General features: G+C 42.4%; 1 protein-coding gene across 1 annotated transcript in view; it reads left to right on the top strand.

Moving 5' to 3' along the window:
* cntn5 (contactin 5) overlaps positions 1-18,834 on the top strand; it is a 411,731-nt gene that overhangs the window by 214,210 nt on the left and 178,687 nt on the right. Inside the window, exon 3 of the mRNA XM_052097793.1 lies at positions 4,250-4,453. Within this exon, the coding sequence (XP_051953753.1) occupies positions 4,250-4,453 (204 nt within the window). The remainder of the gene's footprint in view (positions 1-4,249; positions 4,454-18,834) is intronic.

Below are 18,834 nucleotides of genomic sequence, written 5' to 3'. Positions count from 1 at the left end.
TGTACACCTTTGTATGAAATCTTCAGTTTTTTTGGCATTTTCAAGCATTGTATAGCCTTCATTCCTCAAAACAATGATTGCCTAATGAGTTTTTAGAGAAAGCAGAAGACATGCCAACTCAAAAACAAACACAAAGACAATGTTAAGCTTTATTTAATGAACCAAATAGCTTTCAACTGTACCTAATTAGCAATTTAGCATGATCACTCAAGGATATGGTGTTGGAGTGATGGCTGCTTGAAAAAAATTACTTTTTTCAAATATATACAGTGCATTCAGAAATTACTCAGACACCTTCATTTTTTGCACATTTTGTTATGTTGCAGCCTTATGCTAAAATGCTTAAAAAAATTTCTCCACATCAATCTACACTCCATATCCAATGATGACAATGCAAAAACCAGATTGTTTATTGCAGAAGAACAACCATCCCCGCAACACTCCACAGATTTGTGCCTTATGGCAGAGTGGCCAGACGGAAGCCTCTCCTCAGTGCAAGACACATGAAAGCACCTAAAGGACTCTCATGCTGTGATAAAGAAGATTATCTGGTCTGATGAAACGAAGATTGAAGTGTTTGGCCTCACTTCCAAGCAGCATGTCTGGAGTAGGGCTGAAACAGTCAACGTTAATAATAAAAAATGTCAACAAAAATGTTTGTTGTCAAATAGTCGTTTGATCTAATATAATGTAACATGATATCATTTTAAACTCTAATGATGAGAGCAGAACTGCAGCTCGTGTCTGACTTAAGAGAGGAAGAATTACACAGCTCACAGTCCAGATGCACTGTAAACTTTCCAAACAGCTTCAGCTGATGTAGATCGCAAAGTATGAGGGAATTATAATGTAAAAATACAAAGTAAGTAAATACAGAAGCACTCTCGTTGTGGAATAAGTGGAGCTGCCACACCGCTGAAGCAAAACTTGCATGTTGAGCGTCTTTAAAAGAAACACCCCGATGTTACATCTGTAACCCAGATGAGATTGTATATGCATATAGAAATACAGACCGCAAGGGGTTAATAAGTTTGGGTTTAAGCTACTAACATCTACATGCTTTTATACACTCTAACTTGCTTGCACTGAAATACCTGCTTATCTTTATTTTATTGTTTTCTGATTGGGAAAATTCCCGAAGTTGATTATTCATGAGGGGGGCGGGGTTTGGGAGATGTGCGCGTTTTTGCAGGAATGCATGGTGAAAGTGAAAGGAACTTGCAATCCGCTTAGTTCTTTTAAAAATATGATAAAGTACACCCAGTTATTATGGATGACCAATCGTTGTGCTTTTCTGGGATGCTTGTCTAAATGTTTGAAGGAAACGGACAGTTGTTTCTTGTGGCTGTGTTTATGTACGGGGATCATCTCCTCGTCAGTGGGGAAAGATATTCTACAGTGTCTCTGATGATTCGTGGCGTCGAGTATTCTTCACGGGAATCCGTATCTGATAACTGGTAGCTGATTGAACTTGCAGCTGGTACAGTTGTGCCTGATGTTCGTTTGCAACTGGACATCTTCTCAGGTCGTGAGTACCAAGCTCGTGCAGTAACTATTTTGTTTGCTTTAAAAGTGAAGTGGCCGTTGTGTTTTTGGCCACCACGCTCTCAAGCTACGTCACAGGCCTGCAACGATTTATTTTGTTTAAGACTGAATGAATGAGAGAGGTGAATGAATGTGTGGGCCCACTTGCTTTATTGTCATTAAGGTTCTTCTAACTTGAAATTTCTTTGATTTGATTTGTGTGTAAATTGAATTGAGGATTCATATTGGAAATGTTTTAATTTAGTGTTGCAGATTATTTAACTGTTTTCCCCTAAATTGAACATATTTAAATCACGAAAATTGAATACTTTATTTTCATTTAATTTCAGTAAATTGTATATAATTATTTCATTCACATTTCTGTGTGTTTTTTTCCTGGCAGTTTACAGTTTACCCCGTTATTTATGGGTTTAATTGGTGAGTTAAAGAGCATACATTCTTAGTAGGATAATTTGAAGCAATAATTTTCTACTAAGTGGAGGCACCGCCAAAGCAAGTTGTTGCAAAGTTTAATTAACCAAGTAGTCATAAAATAAACCAACACAGGTGTTATTCGTTTTATTATTATTTATTTTAGAACAGACCCAGGGCCCCCATCTTGTGTTATATTTACTAAATTGGGTTAGCTACATTCAGTATCATAATACTGCACAGAGGGGTTACACATCTTAAATGCAGTTATATTTAATGTGTTATGGCTTTATTAAAGTTCAAATAATATGGATGCAGATCATGAATATAACTACAAACTCCAAAGCTGGCATGGCATTTTTCTGTGCGGTCAGCACCTCTTCTATGAGTTGTGCGAATGTCTTGATCTAAGGGGGAGAGATTGAAACTGCACCCGGCTGATGTGCACTCTGTTGCGGGGACACTTCCTCAAGCACGCGTGAATGCTGCAGCTAGATTATAATGTATTGGCTCACAACTTATTGAATCATAATATATATCACTGTGCATTTTTTATCGTGAAGAAAATTGCAATATGCAGATTTATTAATACGCGATAGTTTTTTTTTGAGAGTTAAAGATGGATTGATGTGAACAGAAAGATGAGAGAGGAAGTCTTCTTCCCATTATACACTGCAACAAAGCATGTTTTTGATTTGTTTTTATTTTGGCTTGTTTTCCAATATAAATATCTAAAACTCTAAAACAAGGTAAAACATTTTATCAGCTATACTGCAGAAGAAAAAAACTGTTATCTGAGAATGTTGAATATAATATTAAAAATACAAATATTTTAAAATATCCAAAAGTCCTTTAAAAAGATGCATAAACCTGAGAAGCATCATATACGATATTTATACTTGCTTAGAGAATAGATTATAAGTATATTTTGTCTTTACTGCACTCACAGAATTATAACCAAGTGAAAAAATACACTTATATACAAAATACACTTATATTTAATATACATTCTCTTAAATCAAGTCTAAATATCTTATATGTTGCGTCTCAAGTAAATGTATCTTGTTTTAAGGATTTCAATTTTTTTTAATGAAAAACAAGGATTTGTTTTTTTGCAGTGAATTTCTTTACTGAATTCAACTTATACAAATAATTTTTCCCCTTTAATTCAGTGAATGTCATTTAGAGATATTTTTAAAAGATGATTTTTTTCCTCTTTATTGTTAGTAAGATGTTTAATACAACCTTTTAAGTCGGGACACAAGCAGAATAATTGGGTAATCTTTGCAATAATCGCTGAATAGTCGAATAATTGTTATAATAATCTTTAGATTAATCGATTATCAAAATAATTGTTAGTTGCAGCCTTAGTCTGGAGGAAATCAGGCACCACTTATAACCTGCACAATACCATCCCAACGGAAAATCATGGTGGTGGTAGCATCATGCTGTAGGGGTGTTTTTCAGTGGCATGGACTGGTGGACTGGTAAGGGTTGAAGAAATGAAAACCTGGTCCAGAGCACTCAGGATCTCAGACTGGGCTGAAGGTTCACTTTCCAACAGGACAGTGACCCAAAGCACACAGATAAGACAATGCAAGTGTGGCTTAGGGAAAACTTTGTGAATGTCCTTGAGTGGCCCAGCCAGAGCCCGGATTTGAACCCAATCGAACATCTCTGGAGAGACCTGAAAATGTCTATCCACCAACGGTCCCCATCCAACCTGACAGAAATACTGTTTTTAATTAGGGACTTATAAATGTCAGCTCACTTTTCCAGACTTGTTTGTCCATCTATGCAAATACACATCAACATTGTGCAAGATTTTACATAATTTCTCTGAGCAAAGCGCTCAGACAATTCCCTGCCACGCACAGAATGATTGTGTTGTCATTTTGGTGGGTTTTCCTCATTACAGATCATCACATCTGGGGTTTTAGTCAAATGGCTTGATTTCTCTGGAGTCTTGTTACTATTTGTAAAAGTTTTAACTGGCAAACGGCACAAAAAAGGGAGATTTCATTAGGTGTAAAAATGGCTCTTTAATTAAAATGGTGAATAAGTCCCTGCTCCTGGCAGTTTTTAAAACAAATTAGACATTTTGAATCATTTGTTGCAATTTTGAATACAAAGCACTGAATGACATAACGTGGTAGAAATACAATTTGTTGTGTGTCTCATTTACATAACTAATATATAACAGTTTTCTGTTTTCCATATAGATGCTATATATATATATATATATATATATATTATATATATACACAATCCTCTTTGTGTTTTTTTTTTTCAGATTTTGCTAGAACTGTTGCTGGGAGACCTGTGTCGTACGCAGCAGTGCTGCGGACGAAGGCGGACAGTTCCTCATCCTCCTCGTTGGGTTCCAGGATGAGGTTAAGGAACAATCATGGTGCCGGATCGTCCAGCCAGGAGTGGCCTCTATTCTCTAGACACATATACTCACCCCTCAGCTCACATGAGGACTACAGGAGTGAAGGTGAGAATGAGGCCCAGTCACACAATACACTTCCAATTCGTGGATCCTCATGTGAAGCTCTTACATACTCACTCCTTCTCTCTGTTCCTGTCACACTGAGAGGAATGAGAGCTGCTTTGACTTCTTACTGAAGTTTGACCCGATAGTGAGTGATCCAAATGCTAATGGGACTTAAGCGTTTACTTTAAAATTCCTACTCTATTCTGCGATTTGGTTGGCATTTCAGTCCAAAGGCTCAGACTTAACTTGACTTGACTACCAAATGCGCAATACCAATGAACTCTCTGCCCTTGCACTCAACAACCATCCTTCTTATTTAACACCTGTTTTGAGTTTTAGGTAGGGATGTGCAAAACTGTAGTGGCTATGTTTACAACCAAATTTAAGTACTGGTGTAACTGTAATTCTTGACAATGGATATTGTCTGTGTATGAGAACACAACCAAGTCAAGCCCCATATTCTATTCTTGCAATTGCTGTGAAAAACGTCAAACCATAAAGTAAAAGAACTAAAAGATGGCGATTTATCACCAATAAGTCTTTTCACAACAAATTCATCCTGACAATTTGAATCAGTTTTGTTTTAGAATGTGGTTGTCCCTCAAATTTTTTTAACCAAACTTTGTTTGAACTTTTATGCAGCTGTGTGAGCCATATTTTCATAATCAATTAGTCAGTGTCTTATCTGAAGGACTAGTTGGTCTTAACCCTCTGGGGTCTGAGGGTGTTTTGGGCCCTAGAGAAGTTTTGACATGCCTTGACATTTGTGCTTCTTTCAGTTGCTTAAAAACGCATGAATGGCTAAAGTCTGATAACACTGTATTCAGCACAAACTGGGCTAAAATAATATCTGAGCAACATGTGTACATGTTTGTATTTTTGAGAAAATAACGTTTATGCATGTTTTTTGAAAAATCAAACATTTTAACTCATTGAAATAAGGCCATATAACACATACTAAAAATTTGTCCACAAGCCTTTTGAGAACTGGATCTTGTAGTCTAGAGTTTTTGATACAAAATGATGTGAAAAACATCCTGATCACTCATTCATACAAAACAATATAGTAATTTAACTTTTGTAAGACACTTTTAGTGTTAGAAAGGTCATATGCGAGGAGGCGTGCACTATAATGAATATTGATTGTCATTCACACCTGAGGAGACAAAAGATCCCTCCCCTGGGCCTATCAATGAGGGATAGAGAATGAATGTGAGGAGACTTAATGATCAAAATCAAGTTTTAAGTTAAAAGAAGTAATCTGACTATACATTTTATTTACATAAAGACTTTAATTGTAGCCCTTGCTTATTAGGACATATTTCAAATTTCAGTACTCTGAATCCTGGCTGGCAAGTCTGGAAACAGTACCACTAGTAAAATATGAACATGCTTATATAAAATAGCATGTCAACTAATTAAAACTAAATGACTTACTCATCCGAACTTGTATCCTCAGCTGGATCAAGTCTCTCTTCAAAATACAAATGTTCATCGGAGTCCCGCTCTTTTTCTGAGGAAAATTGTAACTCTTCTTCACTATCCAGGAGCTTTCTCTCTTTCAAACACACAGAAAAATGAACGAACTTGTTGTTATTAAGACACAGTCAGGGGCGTGTACCATTTGCATTGATCGTCTCAGCACATTAGCATATGAATGGCGCGTTCTGCTGGTGGGTGTGATCACATGAGAGATAAATTAGCTGAGCCAGGAGAAACTGTACATCGCTTTGTTTCATACAGATTACATTGCAGGATAATAATTGTTTTAAATTTGAATTTTTTTATTCAAAAGTAGATATTTTAAGCTTTCTTTAGAGATATGTTTCATGTTTGTGTGATAAATATTTGCAGAGTTAATTTTTGTGATGTGTTTCAGATATATGCTCATGAACCCAGAGACTGCTGACAGCTCACCCTTTTTATTTTCTTTATTTTACAAAAGCACAAGGTTTTGTTATTATTGTAAGTGTACACAAATAAAAGTAGACCCTGTATTGTCTATAATGATGTCTTACACTTATCTGTATGCCCCAAAATGATGGAGTATTTTATGTTGTTACCGTTGTAATGACAAAAAATCCAGCCGGACGTGCCGACGCGTCCATCGACCCCAGAGGTTTAAAGGGATAGTGTCACGACACAACACTGACACAGAAGAAGAACCCAATAGCGGAAGCATTATTGATGAAGAAGATCTTAAGGTAAGTCGAATGTTATAGGAGAGATCAGTAACTTAACTTCAATGACAGAGTTCGTGTTTGCAGGGAGTTTGCAGAAGGAAAACCAATCCAGGAAGTCAGAGGATGAAGATGAGTCCTTGTGATCACGGAGATGAGGAATATCAGGTAATCGACTGGAGCTTCACATACATAGGGATAGTAGGAAGAGCAGGTAAGTTTGAGTGTTCTTCGTGGAGACTAGTCAAGGATGGAGTGGTGGGGTGAGTATTTATAGGGGTGATTGAATTGTGTGCTGGATTGGGATCATGTGAAAGTGATTAGTAGTCCGGGGAGAGAGTGTGGAGTGTGGATTGAGAAGGGGAGTCCAGTGTGGATGTGACATTACCTCCCTCTTCACGGGTCGCTCCAGAGGCCTGGACCTCCTGATGTTGAGGCAGGCCCCATCCACGTGGCGCAGGATGCTAGGGGTGGTCTGTGTGGTTGGTTAACAGGGCCGGGTCCAGGATGTCGTCCCGAGCCACCCAAGATCTATCTTCTGGGCCAAACCCCTCCCAGTCAACGAGGTACTTGAGGCAACCTATTTGACGTCTGGGGTCCAGGATCTCATGTGCAGCGTAGACTGGGCCGTCGTTTAGGAGCAGCGGTGGAGGGAAGCCCACAACCTCATCTGGGAAGATGATGATGGAGATGACATGGTTTTAGGAGGGAAACATGAAAGGTAGGTAATTGGAGATGGTATGTGACAGGGGTTATTTGTAGTATGGTGAAGGGACTTATGTATTTGGGACTTAGCTTTTTGCAAGGTAACTGGAGTCTGATGTCCCGAGTTAAGAGCCAGACCTTCTGACCGGGTTGGTACTGGTGAGGTGTGGAGAGTCGAGCATCAGCCTGATATTTTTGACATCAGACTGCTCTATGGAGGTGCACATGGGCATAATCTTAGACCCTCTTACTCTCCGTGAACCAGTGGTTGACAGATGGAATGTCTGAGAGCTCTTCTGACCATGGGAACAGGGGTGGTTGGAACTCCAGTAGGGAGTTGAAAGGGACTTAGGCTGGTGGCAGTTTCGCATAGGGAATTGTGGCCGTACTCGGCCCAAGGGAGGTACCTGTTCCAGCCATGTTGGTTATGGTGGCAGCAGGTCCGCAGGAAGCATCCGATCTCCTGAATATTCCCCTCGGTTTGTCTGTTGGTGTGTGGGTGATACCCAGATGACAGGCTTACTGACACACCTAGGAGGGAGAAGGTCTTTCAAACTCATGATATGATATGGGGACTACGGTCCAACATTATGTCCTCCAATAGGCAGAAGTTCCAGAAGACATGCTGGAAAAGAGCATCAGCAGTCTCCAGGGCCGTGGGAAGTGGCTTCATGGGGACTAGGTGAGAGGCCTTGGAGAAATCGTCTACCGCGACTAGCACACAAGTGTAGCCCTCTAAGGAGGGTAGGTCTGTGATGAAATCCACTACTATGTGTAACCAGGGATGATGAAGAACAGGCAGCAAAGCCAGTTTTCCAGATGGAAGATGACGGGTGGACTTTGAGATGGCACACTCTGGGCAAGGCTGGATGAATCGTTGAACTTCCCGGGACATACGGGATGACCAATAAGGATCCTTTTGGAGCAAGAGGGTCTGGTGGACTCCAGGTTGACCCATACCAAGGAAGGAGTGAACGGTTTCCAGCAACTGAAGGTGGAGAGGAGTGGGGATGTAAATGTGTCCCTCAGGACATCCCAGCGGAGCAGGTTTGGTGATAGCGGCTGCAGAAATTTGATCGGCCAAGGTCCAGTGGTTAGAGCTGATGATCATAGAGGGAGGTAAGAGGGTCTCAGGTGTTGTGGTGGTCTGATCAGCGTTGCACGTCCCTGAGGTACTCCAAGTTAAGGTGGTCATGATGACTTGAAATGGGTGATGGGATCCCTCGATCCAGCGGCACAACTAATCGAACGCCAGCTTGATGGCCCGAAGCTCCTGGTTGCCAATATCATAGTTTTGCTACGGAGGAGGCATCTACCTCGACAACGAAAGTTAGGTCAGGATTTGGGTGTACTAGGATGGGAGAAGAGGTGAAAGCGTCTTCGAGCCATTGGAAGGTGTTGGCAGCAGTAAACTGACATGGACTTGGATGTGGCATGGAGGAGTGAGGTGAGAGGAGAGGCGAGGGTGCTGTAGTTTTGAATATATTGCCGGTAGAAGTTGGCAAATCCGAGGAAGCGTTGTAGGTCCTTCACAGTGGTCGGTGGTGGCCAAGACAGGTCAGCCTGGACCTTCCCTTGGTCCATCTCCACTCCCTCCAGGCTGATATTATATCCCAGGAATTGAACAGAGGGTTGATGGAATGTGCACTTCTTTGCTTTGAAGAACACAGTGTTAACGGAGCTTCTGCATGATCAGTATCACATGACGAATATGCTCTGAAAGGTTTTGGGAGAAGATGAGGATATTGTCTATGTATATGATCACAAAGTGCTGGAGGTACTCCCTGAAGACCTCAGTCATGAAACCTTGGAAAACAGAGGGGGCATTAGCCAGGCCATAAGGCATCACCCGGTATTCATAATGCCCAGTGGGTTTGACGAAGGTGGTCTGCATAGATTGAGTTCGGTGAACACTGTTGCTCCTCTAAGTAATTCCAGGGTGGCCAGTTCCTAGGGAAAGGGGTAGCGGTATGTGACAGTAACATTGTTGTGCACCCAGTAGTCAATGCAGGGTCTTATCCCACCATCCTTCTTAGCCATGAAGAAGAAGCTGGAAGCAGCAGGGGAGGTAGATGGACGAATGTACCCTTGGGACAAGGCCTCCTCCACATATTCCTCCATAGCCTTCTGTTCTGGAAGAGAGAGGGGGTAGCCACATCCCATGGGCAGCTAGGCACCTGTAAATAGGTTAATGGCACAGTCCCACGAATGGTGGGGAGGTAGTTGTTTAGCTAGTTGAGGACTGAAGACATCTTGGAATTTTGAGTAGGATTGGTGAATGTGGATCGGTCGGTTATTCAGGGGACTCTTAATGGAGGTCGAAAAGATATGGGCAGTAGTTGGGCTTGTGCAAGGGAAAGCATTCTCCGGGAACTGGCTCAGGAGGATTAGACACCCTTCAAAACAGAAGGCTAGCGGAGGCTGTGGCCGCAGATGTATAATTTGTGTTTTGTTGAGCATTAGAAGTTGCTGCAGTGAGCAAAGTTTGTCGTAATTGATTTACCAGGGTGTCTATTGTTTCATTGAAGGTGCTCAGATTGGCTCCCGCTGGATTCATGGTGGTCTAGCCTTCAGTCACGAAACAACACTGAGACAGAAGAAGGGTTGAACACGACTGCAGGAGCTTTATTGATGAAGAAGATCTTAAGGTAAGTTGAATGTTATAGGAGAGATCAGTAACTTAACTTCAATGACAGGGTTCGTGTTTGCAGGGAGTTTGATGAAGGAGAACCAATCCAGGAAGTCAGAGGAAGAAGATTAGTCCTTGGGATCACGGAGATGAGGAATATCAGGTAATCGACTGGAGCTTCACCTATGTAGGGATAGTAGGAAGAGCAGGTAAGTCTGAGTGTTCCTTGTGGAGACTAGACAAGGATGGAGTGATGGGGTGAGTATTTATAGGGGTGATGGAATTGATTGCTGGATTGTGATCAGGTGAACGTGATTAGTAGTCCGGGGAGAGACAGCAGAGTGTGGAGCGAGAGTGGGAGTCCAGTGTGGATGTGACAGATAGTTCACCCAAAAATGTAAATTCTCTCACCATTTACTCATTCTCATGCCATTTTATATGTGTGTGACTTTCTTTCTTCTGCAGATTAAGTATTTTTAGAAGAATATCTCAGCTCTTTAGGTCCAGACCAATGCAAGTGGATGGTGATCAGCACTTCAATGCTCAAAAAACAAGAGACAGTCATAGTAAAATTAATCTATAAAACTTGAGTCTTCTAAACGGATACAATCACTTTGGGTGAGAAACTGGGACTGGATTAATGAAAAAGTTATTTTTTCTATTTATTTTTCTAAGAAGCTTGTAAGAACATTCCTATGTGCAATTCTTAAAAAATTATTAAGAAGTTATCAAATATTTTCTTAGGAACATCTTAATTTTTTTCTTAAGAAAAAACAACATGCTTTGACATTGTCTGATTATACTAGCCAGCTCATGGTGTTGCCTTGTCTAAGACTACAACAAATTTAATACTTCAACACTGGCTAATATTTGCCTCTATTAACTTTTTTTGAAGTAGTAAGCACCTCACACACATTTATAAATATATATATATATATATATATATATATATATATATATATATATATATATTCTTCTAAAAATGTTTGTTATTGTTCATCAGAAGAAAGAAAGTGTTACACATCTGGGATGGTATAAGGGTGAGAATATAATTACAGAATTAGCATTTTTGGGTGAACTATCCCTTTAAGGAGGCCCTGTATAATTAAACTGGTTTATGTCCACCGCACCGATCAGAACTGTTTCTTAAGCGATCATACAGAATGCGTTATTATGTTTAAAAACTGCTAGACAGAACACAAAGAGAAAAAAGGTCTTGAGACACCTTCCTAAAAAAGTATTTTTATCTTATCTACTTAAAAATGCAAAACTCATGATGCAAGACGTGAAAAAAACAACAAAAAAAAAACAGATCAAGATGTGACGCAATGGACACATTTTTCTATTCGGTCTGTACATAGAGCAACAACAAAAAAAAATAGAGCAGACTGAATCTAAGAATGCATAGCTCTTCAGTAGAGTAACTGTATCAGTAGAGAAACCGATGTCCAACAAATATAGGCTAAAATCTATTACCTAACCTTGTCACAAACACACACACACACACACACACACACACACACACACACACACACACACACACACACACACACACACACACACACACAAACAACAAAGACCTATGGAATATGAATGATAATGGAAACATTCCTCAGAGATGGCAGTTTGAAGTCTGAGAAATGTTCATCAAATATCCTGTTGAATGCAGTGAATTCAGTTACCAAAGTGGTGCTTTGATGGCTGCAGAAGCTGTACATTAAAGGGGATGAATTTTGAGAGTTGTTTCTCTGAAATTCGAGTAGAGAGTTTATTATGCTTGCAGTCCAACAGCACACCAAAGCATAACACAATCTTTGTGTTGGACTCTTGTCTCTCAGTTAAAGTGACCTAGACATCTCACCAATTTATCATGCCTCTGTTCAGTTAGAGTTGACCGAGACGCTAGCCAGCCGGAAATTGAAGAGGACTCATTGAAACATCTCAGCTCTACCCAAAGCCTTCTGTCAGCTAGGCAATTGATAGATGCTGTTGTCAGGGGAGAAAAATAAACATTTTCGCAAGCAAATACCACAGCTTCAAATAAATAATTTTTTGCCCACATGTCAAGCTTTCTGTAAGATGTTCATATATTATTAAATTTTTTTTACTTTTGAAACAAATTAATCAGTGTTAGCAGACTGTTTAGGGTACTTGAAGAAATGTTTTGTAGCACTATAGTCAAATGTTTTTGACATCAGTCATGCTAACCAAACAGATTTGTGGTTATGCACAGTGTTTATTGTTCACCTTAAATCTACCAAAAACTGCTTTTTTTTTACTAAAAGACAAAAATTTTTACTAACCTTTCCCTAATGGAAATCTAGCTAAAATCAGCTTAATGTGTTTGGTTGATTATCCTGGTTAGTAGTTAGTTGAAGCTGGGAATTTGCTGGTCAAAGCAGGTTTGGTGGTTGATCAGCTTGACTAACAGCTGTTCAGGCCAAGGTTGACCTTCTACCTGGAGATGCTTTCTCCATGGTGTAAATCCAGCTGAAACTAGTGGTGGTGGTGGTGTAGTGGGCTAAAGCACAAAACTGTTAATCAGAAGGTTGCTGGTTCAATCCCCACAGCCACCACCATTGTGTCCTTGAGCAAGGCACTTAACTCCAGGTTGCTCCGGGGGGATTGTCTCTGTAATAAGTGCACTGTAAGTCGCTTTGAATAAAAGCATCTGCCAAATGCATAAATGTAAATGTAACTAGTTGAAGATCAAAAGCTGGTTTAGGTGGTTGACCAAGTGGAACACCAGCAGGTGAGGCCACATTCAACCAGCTTGGTCAACATAGTCAGAGCTGATAGTCAAGCTTGTCCAACCTGGTTAAGGTACTTAAATATTTTTTTGTTTAAACTGGTCAACACCAGTGGCTCCATTTTTTTATTTTTCATTGTTAACATACTTTTTCCTATCCCAGTTGAATATGCAGAGACAACGTCCTGGTTACATCCGTAACCTCCGTTCCCTGATGGAGGGAATGAGACATTGTGTCCATGAAGTGACACTAGGGGTCACTCTTGGGAGCCCAAGACACCTTCTGACCTTTGATAAAAGGCCAATGGGAATTGGAAAATGGTATTTGCATGCCACTCCCCTGCACATACTGGTATAAAGGAGCTGGTGTGCGAGCCGAGAGAGAAGGTCCTGGCCATTTTAGCGGGTAGTCAAGCGTTGTGGCAGGAGGGACACAATGTCTCATTCCCTCCATCAGGGAACAGAAGTTATAGAAGCAACCAGGATATTCCCTATCTGTCACTCACTCCCAAGGGGAAGACACAGTGGAGACCACACCCTGCCCAGAGAGGGGTTACTGGAAATTCATCACATGGTCTTGTCGACTCTTTTTCGTCAGAAGTGAGTCATGTGGAGAAGTCGCATGGGGTTATACCAGCTAATGTGGAGCACCTACCCCAGTACAGGGCTTAGTTAGCACATGTACTGAGCTGGCAGCGAGTTTCTTCGCAAACTCATCTGCCACAGGGCTAAGAGGAAGCCATACAGGGAACACATCTTGTGAACACTACTGTGAGTCAACAGCACATGTCTTCAGCTCAGTGGAGGTGAAAGGCCCTATGCGCAAGTGATACACCTGGCCAACTGTCCCGGACTTTCCTGTTCATTCCTGCTAAGACACGGGATGAAACCAGCTCAACCCGGAGATTGTAGAACCTTACAAATGTGTTGGGTGTTGCCCAGCCCGCTGCTCTGCAAATGTCTGTTAGAGAGATGCCACTTGTCAGGGCCCAGGAGGCTGCCACACTCCTGGTAGAATGGGCTCGTAGCTATTTGGCAGCTGGCACGTGCTGGGCGTGGTATGCCATAGCTATGGTGTCAATGATCCAGTGGGTGATCTTCTGCTTGGAGACAGCGCTTTCTTTTTGCTGTCCATCAAAGCAGACAAAGAGCTGCTCAGAGACTCTAAAGCTCTACATGTGATCCAAACACATGCGTAAAGCACACACCGGACACAGAAACGCCAAGGCTGGGTCTGCCTCTTCCTGGTGTAGTGCTTGCAGGTTCACTACCTGATCCCTGAATGGGGTCCTGGGAACCTTGGGCACATAGCCCGGTCGGGGTCTCAGGATCAAGTGAGAGTAGACCAGACCGAACTGCAGGCATGTTTCGCTGACAGAGAATGCCTGCAGGTCACCTACCCTCTTGATGGAAGGTCTTCTCGGTCTTGATTAAAGAGAGTACCTTAAGCTCAGCTGAATCCAAGGGCTCAAAGGGGGCTCCTGTAGACCCCAAAGGACTACAGATAGGTCCCATGAGGGAACGAGGTGCGGTCTGGAGTGATTCAACCTCCTGGCACCTCTCAGGATCCTGATGATCAGGTCGTGATTCCCTAAGGACTTACTGTCTACTGTGTCGTGGTGTGCTATAATAGCGGCTACATACACCTTCAAGGTGGAGGGGGACAGCCATCATTCCAACCTCTCCTGCAGGAAGGAAAGCACTGATCCGACTGCGCATCTCTGGGGGTCTGGGAATTCGCCAGAGGGGGGGCTGATGTGAGGAGCGTGAGGTCTGAAAACCAAATCTGGGTGGGCCAGTAGGGTGCTACTAAGTCTGCTCCTCATCCTCCCTGACCTTGCACAGTGTCTGTGCAAGTAGGCTCACTGGGGATAATGCATATTTTCGTAGCACAGGGGGCCAGCTGTGTGCCAGCGCGTCTATACCGAGGGGTGCCTCAGTCAGGGCGTACCAAAGTGGGCAGTGGGAGGATTCAGGGAAAGTGAACAGGTCTACCTGCGCCTGCCTGAATCGACTCCAAATCAGCTGGACCACCTGAGGGTGGAGACTCAACTCTCCCCTGTGGGCAACCTATCATGTCAGCGCATCTGCTGTGGTGTTGAGGTTGCCGAGAATGTGAGTGGCTTGCAGCAACTTGAGGTGCTGCTGACTCCAGAGGTGGAGATGGCGGGTGAGTTGTGACATACAACGGGAGTGTAAGCTGCCTTGATGGTCGATATATGTCACCATTGCCGTGTTGTCTGTCCAACAAGAACCAAGACATGCTTGCCTTGGATCAACGGCCGGAACGTCCACAGGGTGAGCAGTATTGTCAACAACTTGAGGCAGTTGACATGCCAACGTGGCTGCGGGCCAGTCCAGGAGCCGGCGGAATTTCTGAGAAAAAACTCTCAAAATTCATCCCCTTTAATGTACAGCTTCTGCAGCCATCAAAGCACCACTTTGGTAACTGAATTCACTGCATTCAACAGTATATTTGATGAAAATTACTCAGACTTCAAACTGCCATCTCTGAGGAATGTTTCCATTATCATTAATATTCCATAGGTCTTTGTTGTTTTTGTGTGTGTCTGTGTGTGTGTGTGTGTGTGTGTGTGTGTGTGTGTCAGGTAATAGATTTTAGCCTATATTTGTTGGATATCTTTTACTCCCATTGCATACAGCACCCCAGCCCGTTTTGGAGGTGTCCATCGTAACCACAAGCACCTGGAGACCTACTCAAGGGGGACACCTGCCCGTAGAAATGTGAGGTCGCCCCAAGGGCTGAAGAGGTGGTTACAGTCCGGCATGATGGCCATGCGATGTGTCCCGTGGTGGCATGCCCATCTTGGGACTCGAGTCCAGAGCCTGTGCTGAAGCGGTATCATATGTATCAACCGAGCGGGGTGGCCTCCGCCATATGCCCCAGGAGACTCTGAAACAGTTTTAGTGGATTAATTAAATTAAAAGGGAACAAAAGATTCTCCTACTGGCCCTCCACCAGGGGATGGAGTGGTCTGTTCACCAGCTCTGGAACAGCGGGTCTCCTAGTCCCTGGTTCGCTCGTCTCCGCGGAGCTTCGAAGCCTTCTTCTTGGTGACTGGCCGTGAGATGGGTGGCATCTGCTTCCTGCAAGGGCTCGATCCCGGGGCGGAATAACACACAGACGGAAAGGCATTTAAAAGACGTTTCCGTGTGTGCCGCTCTTTTAGAATATACTCTTTTAGGAATTATACTCTTAGTTTGTTCTGCCGAAGCACCCATTGGCGATCTCTGCAGTGCACCAGTGCAGAGAGGGGGAGAAGCCACTGTAATGCGCCGTCAGAATCCAACAGAGGTGAATGGAAGCCGTGGGAATTCAGCTCGCATATTTCTCAATGAAATGGCGACCGCTTGGCTCCGAAGAGAAAATCTGAATGAGCGGTTTGCACGCCAGCTCCTTTATACCCATACGTGCGGGAGAGTGGCATGCAAATACCACTCGCCAATTCCCACTGGCCTTTTATCAAAGATCAGAAGGTGTTTGGGCTCCCAAGAGTGACCACTAGTGTCACTTCATCAACACAACGTCGAGTGAGCGACAGATAGGGAACTACAAGTACACCATTCGTGGGTTGATTTTCTCCAAAAATGTAAACACTGTGACTCTGTGGCACCATAAAAAAAAAAAAAAAAAAAAAAAAAAAAAATTCTGAGAATCCCAACCAACCTGATGTATTATTACCAGCAGAATGATTACAACTTCAACAGTGCATATAGCCAGTAGAGTATATCAGATTCAGCAAAGAAAGCTTATAATCAGAGAGATTATCAAGTTTATGTGATACTTGGAACTGTGGAGAGTTAAACATTGTGTCTGTGGTTAAATAGCAACAGATGAATAAGTCTGATTGGGTCAGAACAGGGTCACAGGAACTGTCTCATTCAAGATGATGCAGCCAGTACTGCCAACTTCTCCAGATCACCACACTCTAACAGTTTAGGGGTCATGCAGAAGTCGACAGGAGAGTCAGAACAGAGCCATCACATAAAAGAGGTTCTTTAGCCACAACATAATGACACAGTTATTGTTCATGAATATTGTGTGCTCTCCGTGTAACCAGCAGTTTTCAGGTTGTCAGTGAATTGTGTCACTGATAGGAAGTGCAGCAGACTGCTATGCACATGGTGATACTGACGGATCACAGCGCCTCTCACATGACGGATTCTTCTGACATTATCAAGCTGCTAAATCATAAAACACTCCTCAATGCCCAATACAAAGATTACAAGCTGCCTCCGACAAGCAGCTTAGCACCGGAGACATACATACACAGATAGATACAATATGTGTGTGGGCATCAATAAGTAATAAACGCATCACAAAACCCAACTCTCCACTCAAAAACTGGACTAGAAACCCTAGTCATAAAAATGATTTTGAGTGGATAGTGCATTCAGTTGAAGCAGTTTACACAACTCACTCACTCATTGACTTGGTCAACTCAGTTCTTGACTTGACTACTCACTAATTAAATCAGGTAAATTGGTTTTTGAGTCAACAACTCACTTACTGAATTGGTTGAAGCAGTTCTTGAGTTTACAACTCACTAATTCACTGATTCATTCAAAGTGGGTCTTGAGTCAACATCTCCCTCAATCACTGAATCGGTCAAGGCCTCGTTTCCCAAAAACGATTGAAATTAGCGGTTAAGAGTGTTTTCTTCAAGCAATTTTATGAACTTTAGTTATATTTTATTTCCCAAAACTGCACTTAACAAGACCTGTTTCAGTAATGTCACATTTATCTTGCAGCTGCCATATTTGTGACCATCAGTGGGAGAAAGTAATGGCAGTCAATGAAAAAAAACATATCAAGAAAACAGATTTTGCCATGCCAAATTACAGAAAAGGTTTACACAGGTCTCAAGTCAGTACAAATATTGGCATGACGGACATGTCCATAAACTATCTCTCTCTCTCGCATGATCCTCTGCAGTCGACCTTTATCCCTCATGGAGGCTTGATTAGCCTAATACGGGACCGGGTGTGTAGGATCACGACCCGGCCCTGCCCTCCGCCCTGTCACAATTACAAACATCTCTGGTGATCCTGTTTGTATGATTGTAAAAGCTGCTTTTTAACACAGAAAGCAACTGAGGTGTTTTAGTTAATATGACTAATATGTTTACACAATATAGTAGTCTGGTGGTGTGATTTAGACTGTGTTTTAAAATCTTATGATGTGTTGAAATGTCACTTGAAAAATATAACTTTATTAAAGAAAGATAAAATTTTGCCTCTGTCAAGTAAAAAGCAGTATCACTTGTTCAAGATTTATAAATAGAAACCAAAATGTAGTTGGCTTTTGTCGCATTGCACAACACACTGAAGGTTTATGGAATTCTGGTCACAAACATGGCGATGCGGGTTTACAATGATGAATTAGTGCTTTGGGAACAACTGTCTGGTCTGTGACCAGCTGTGAATATGTGTGCAACATGTCAATGAAAATTGACCGGAATTTATAGCACCTGTAGCAGGGCTATAAATAGATGCATCACAGGTGCATCGTCAGTATTTTGTCTGAAGAGCAGTCCTGGGGCATCCCAGTGTGGCAATGAAGCATAACATCTCGTTCCGCTTTTATCAGGGAACAAGGGTTACAGTCAAGTAACCTGAGACGTTCCCTTTCAAAAAGCTACACTTGTGATGCTGCGCTGAATTAGTGCTTTGGGAACAAGAATACCCACGCCGCTGCACTGTGGATGTCCGGACCCCTTACGGTTGTGTAGTGTGCTCACAAGAGCGCGAGAGGTCTCAGACATGAGCTTGTGATGTCAACTCAAGGACATAAGAGCCCGGAGTGGCATGAACATCCAAACTATAAAATCTAATGAATGTGTGCTGAGAGGACCAGACTGCCGCATCACAAACATGCTGCAGAGGGACACCTCTAGCCAAGGATTTAGAGGAGGCGACCCCTCTGGTAGAGTGAGCCCTGATACCTACTGGCGAAGCTTGATGCGCGTCTTGTAGGCCAGGGCAATAACATCCCTCACCAAATGCGACATAGTCTGCTTGGTGGCGGCCGCCCCCCTGTTGCGGCCCCCATGGCAAACGAATAGTTGGACAAAGTCTGTGAAGTCTTTCCAGCTCC

The sequence above is a fragment of the Xyrauchen texanus genome, chromosome 29 (genome assembly GCF_025860055.1).
Source record: "Xyrauchen texanus isolate HMW12.3.18 chromosome 29, RBS_HiC_50CHRs, whole genome shotgun sequence".
NCBI lineage: Eukaryota > Metazoa > Chordata > Actinopteri > Cypriniformes > Catostomidae > Xyrauchen > Xyrauchen texanus.
Note: the sequence above shows the minus strand (reverse complement) of the source record. Positions and strands in the feature narration are given on the sequence as shown.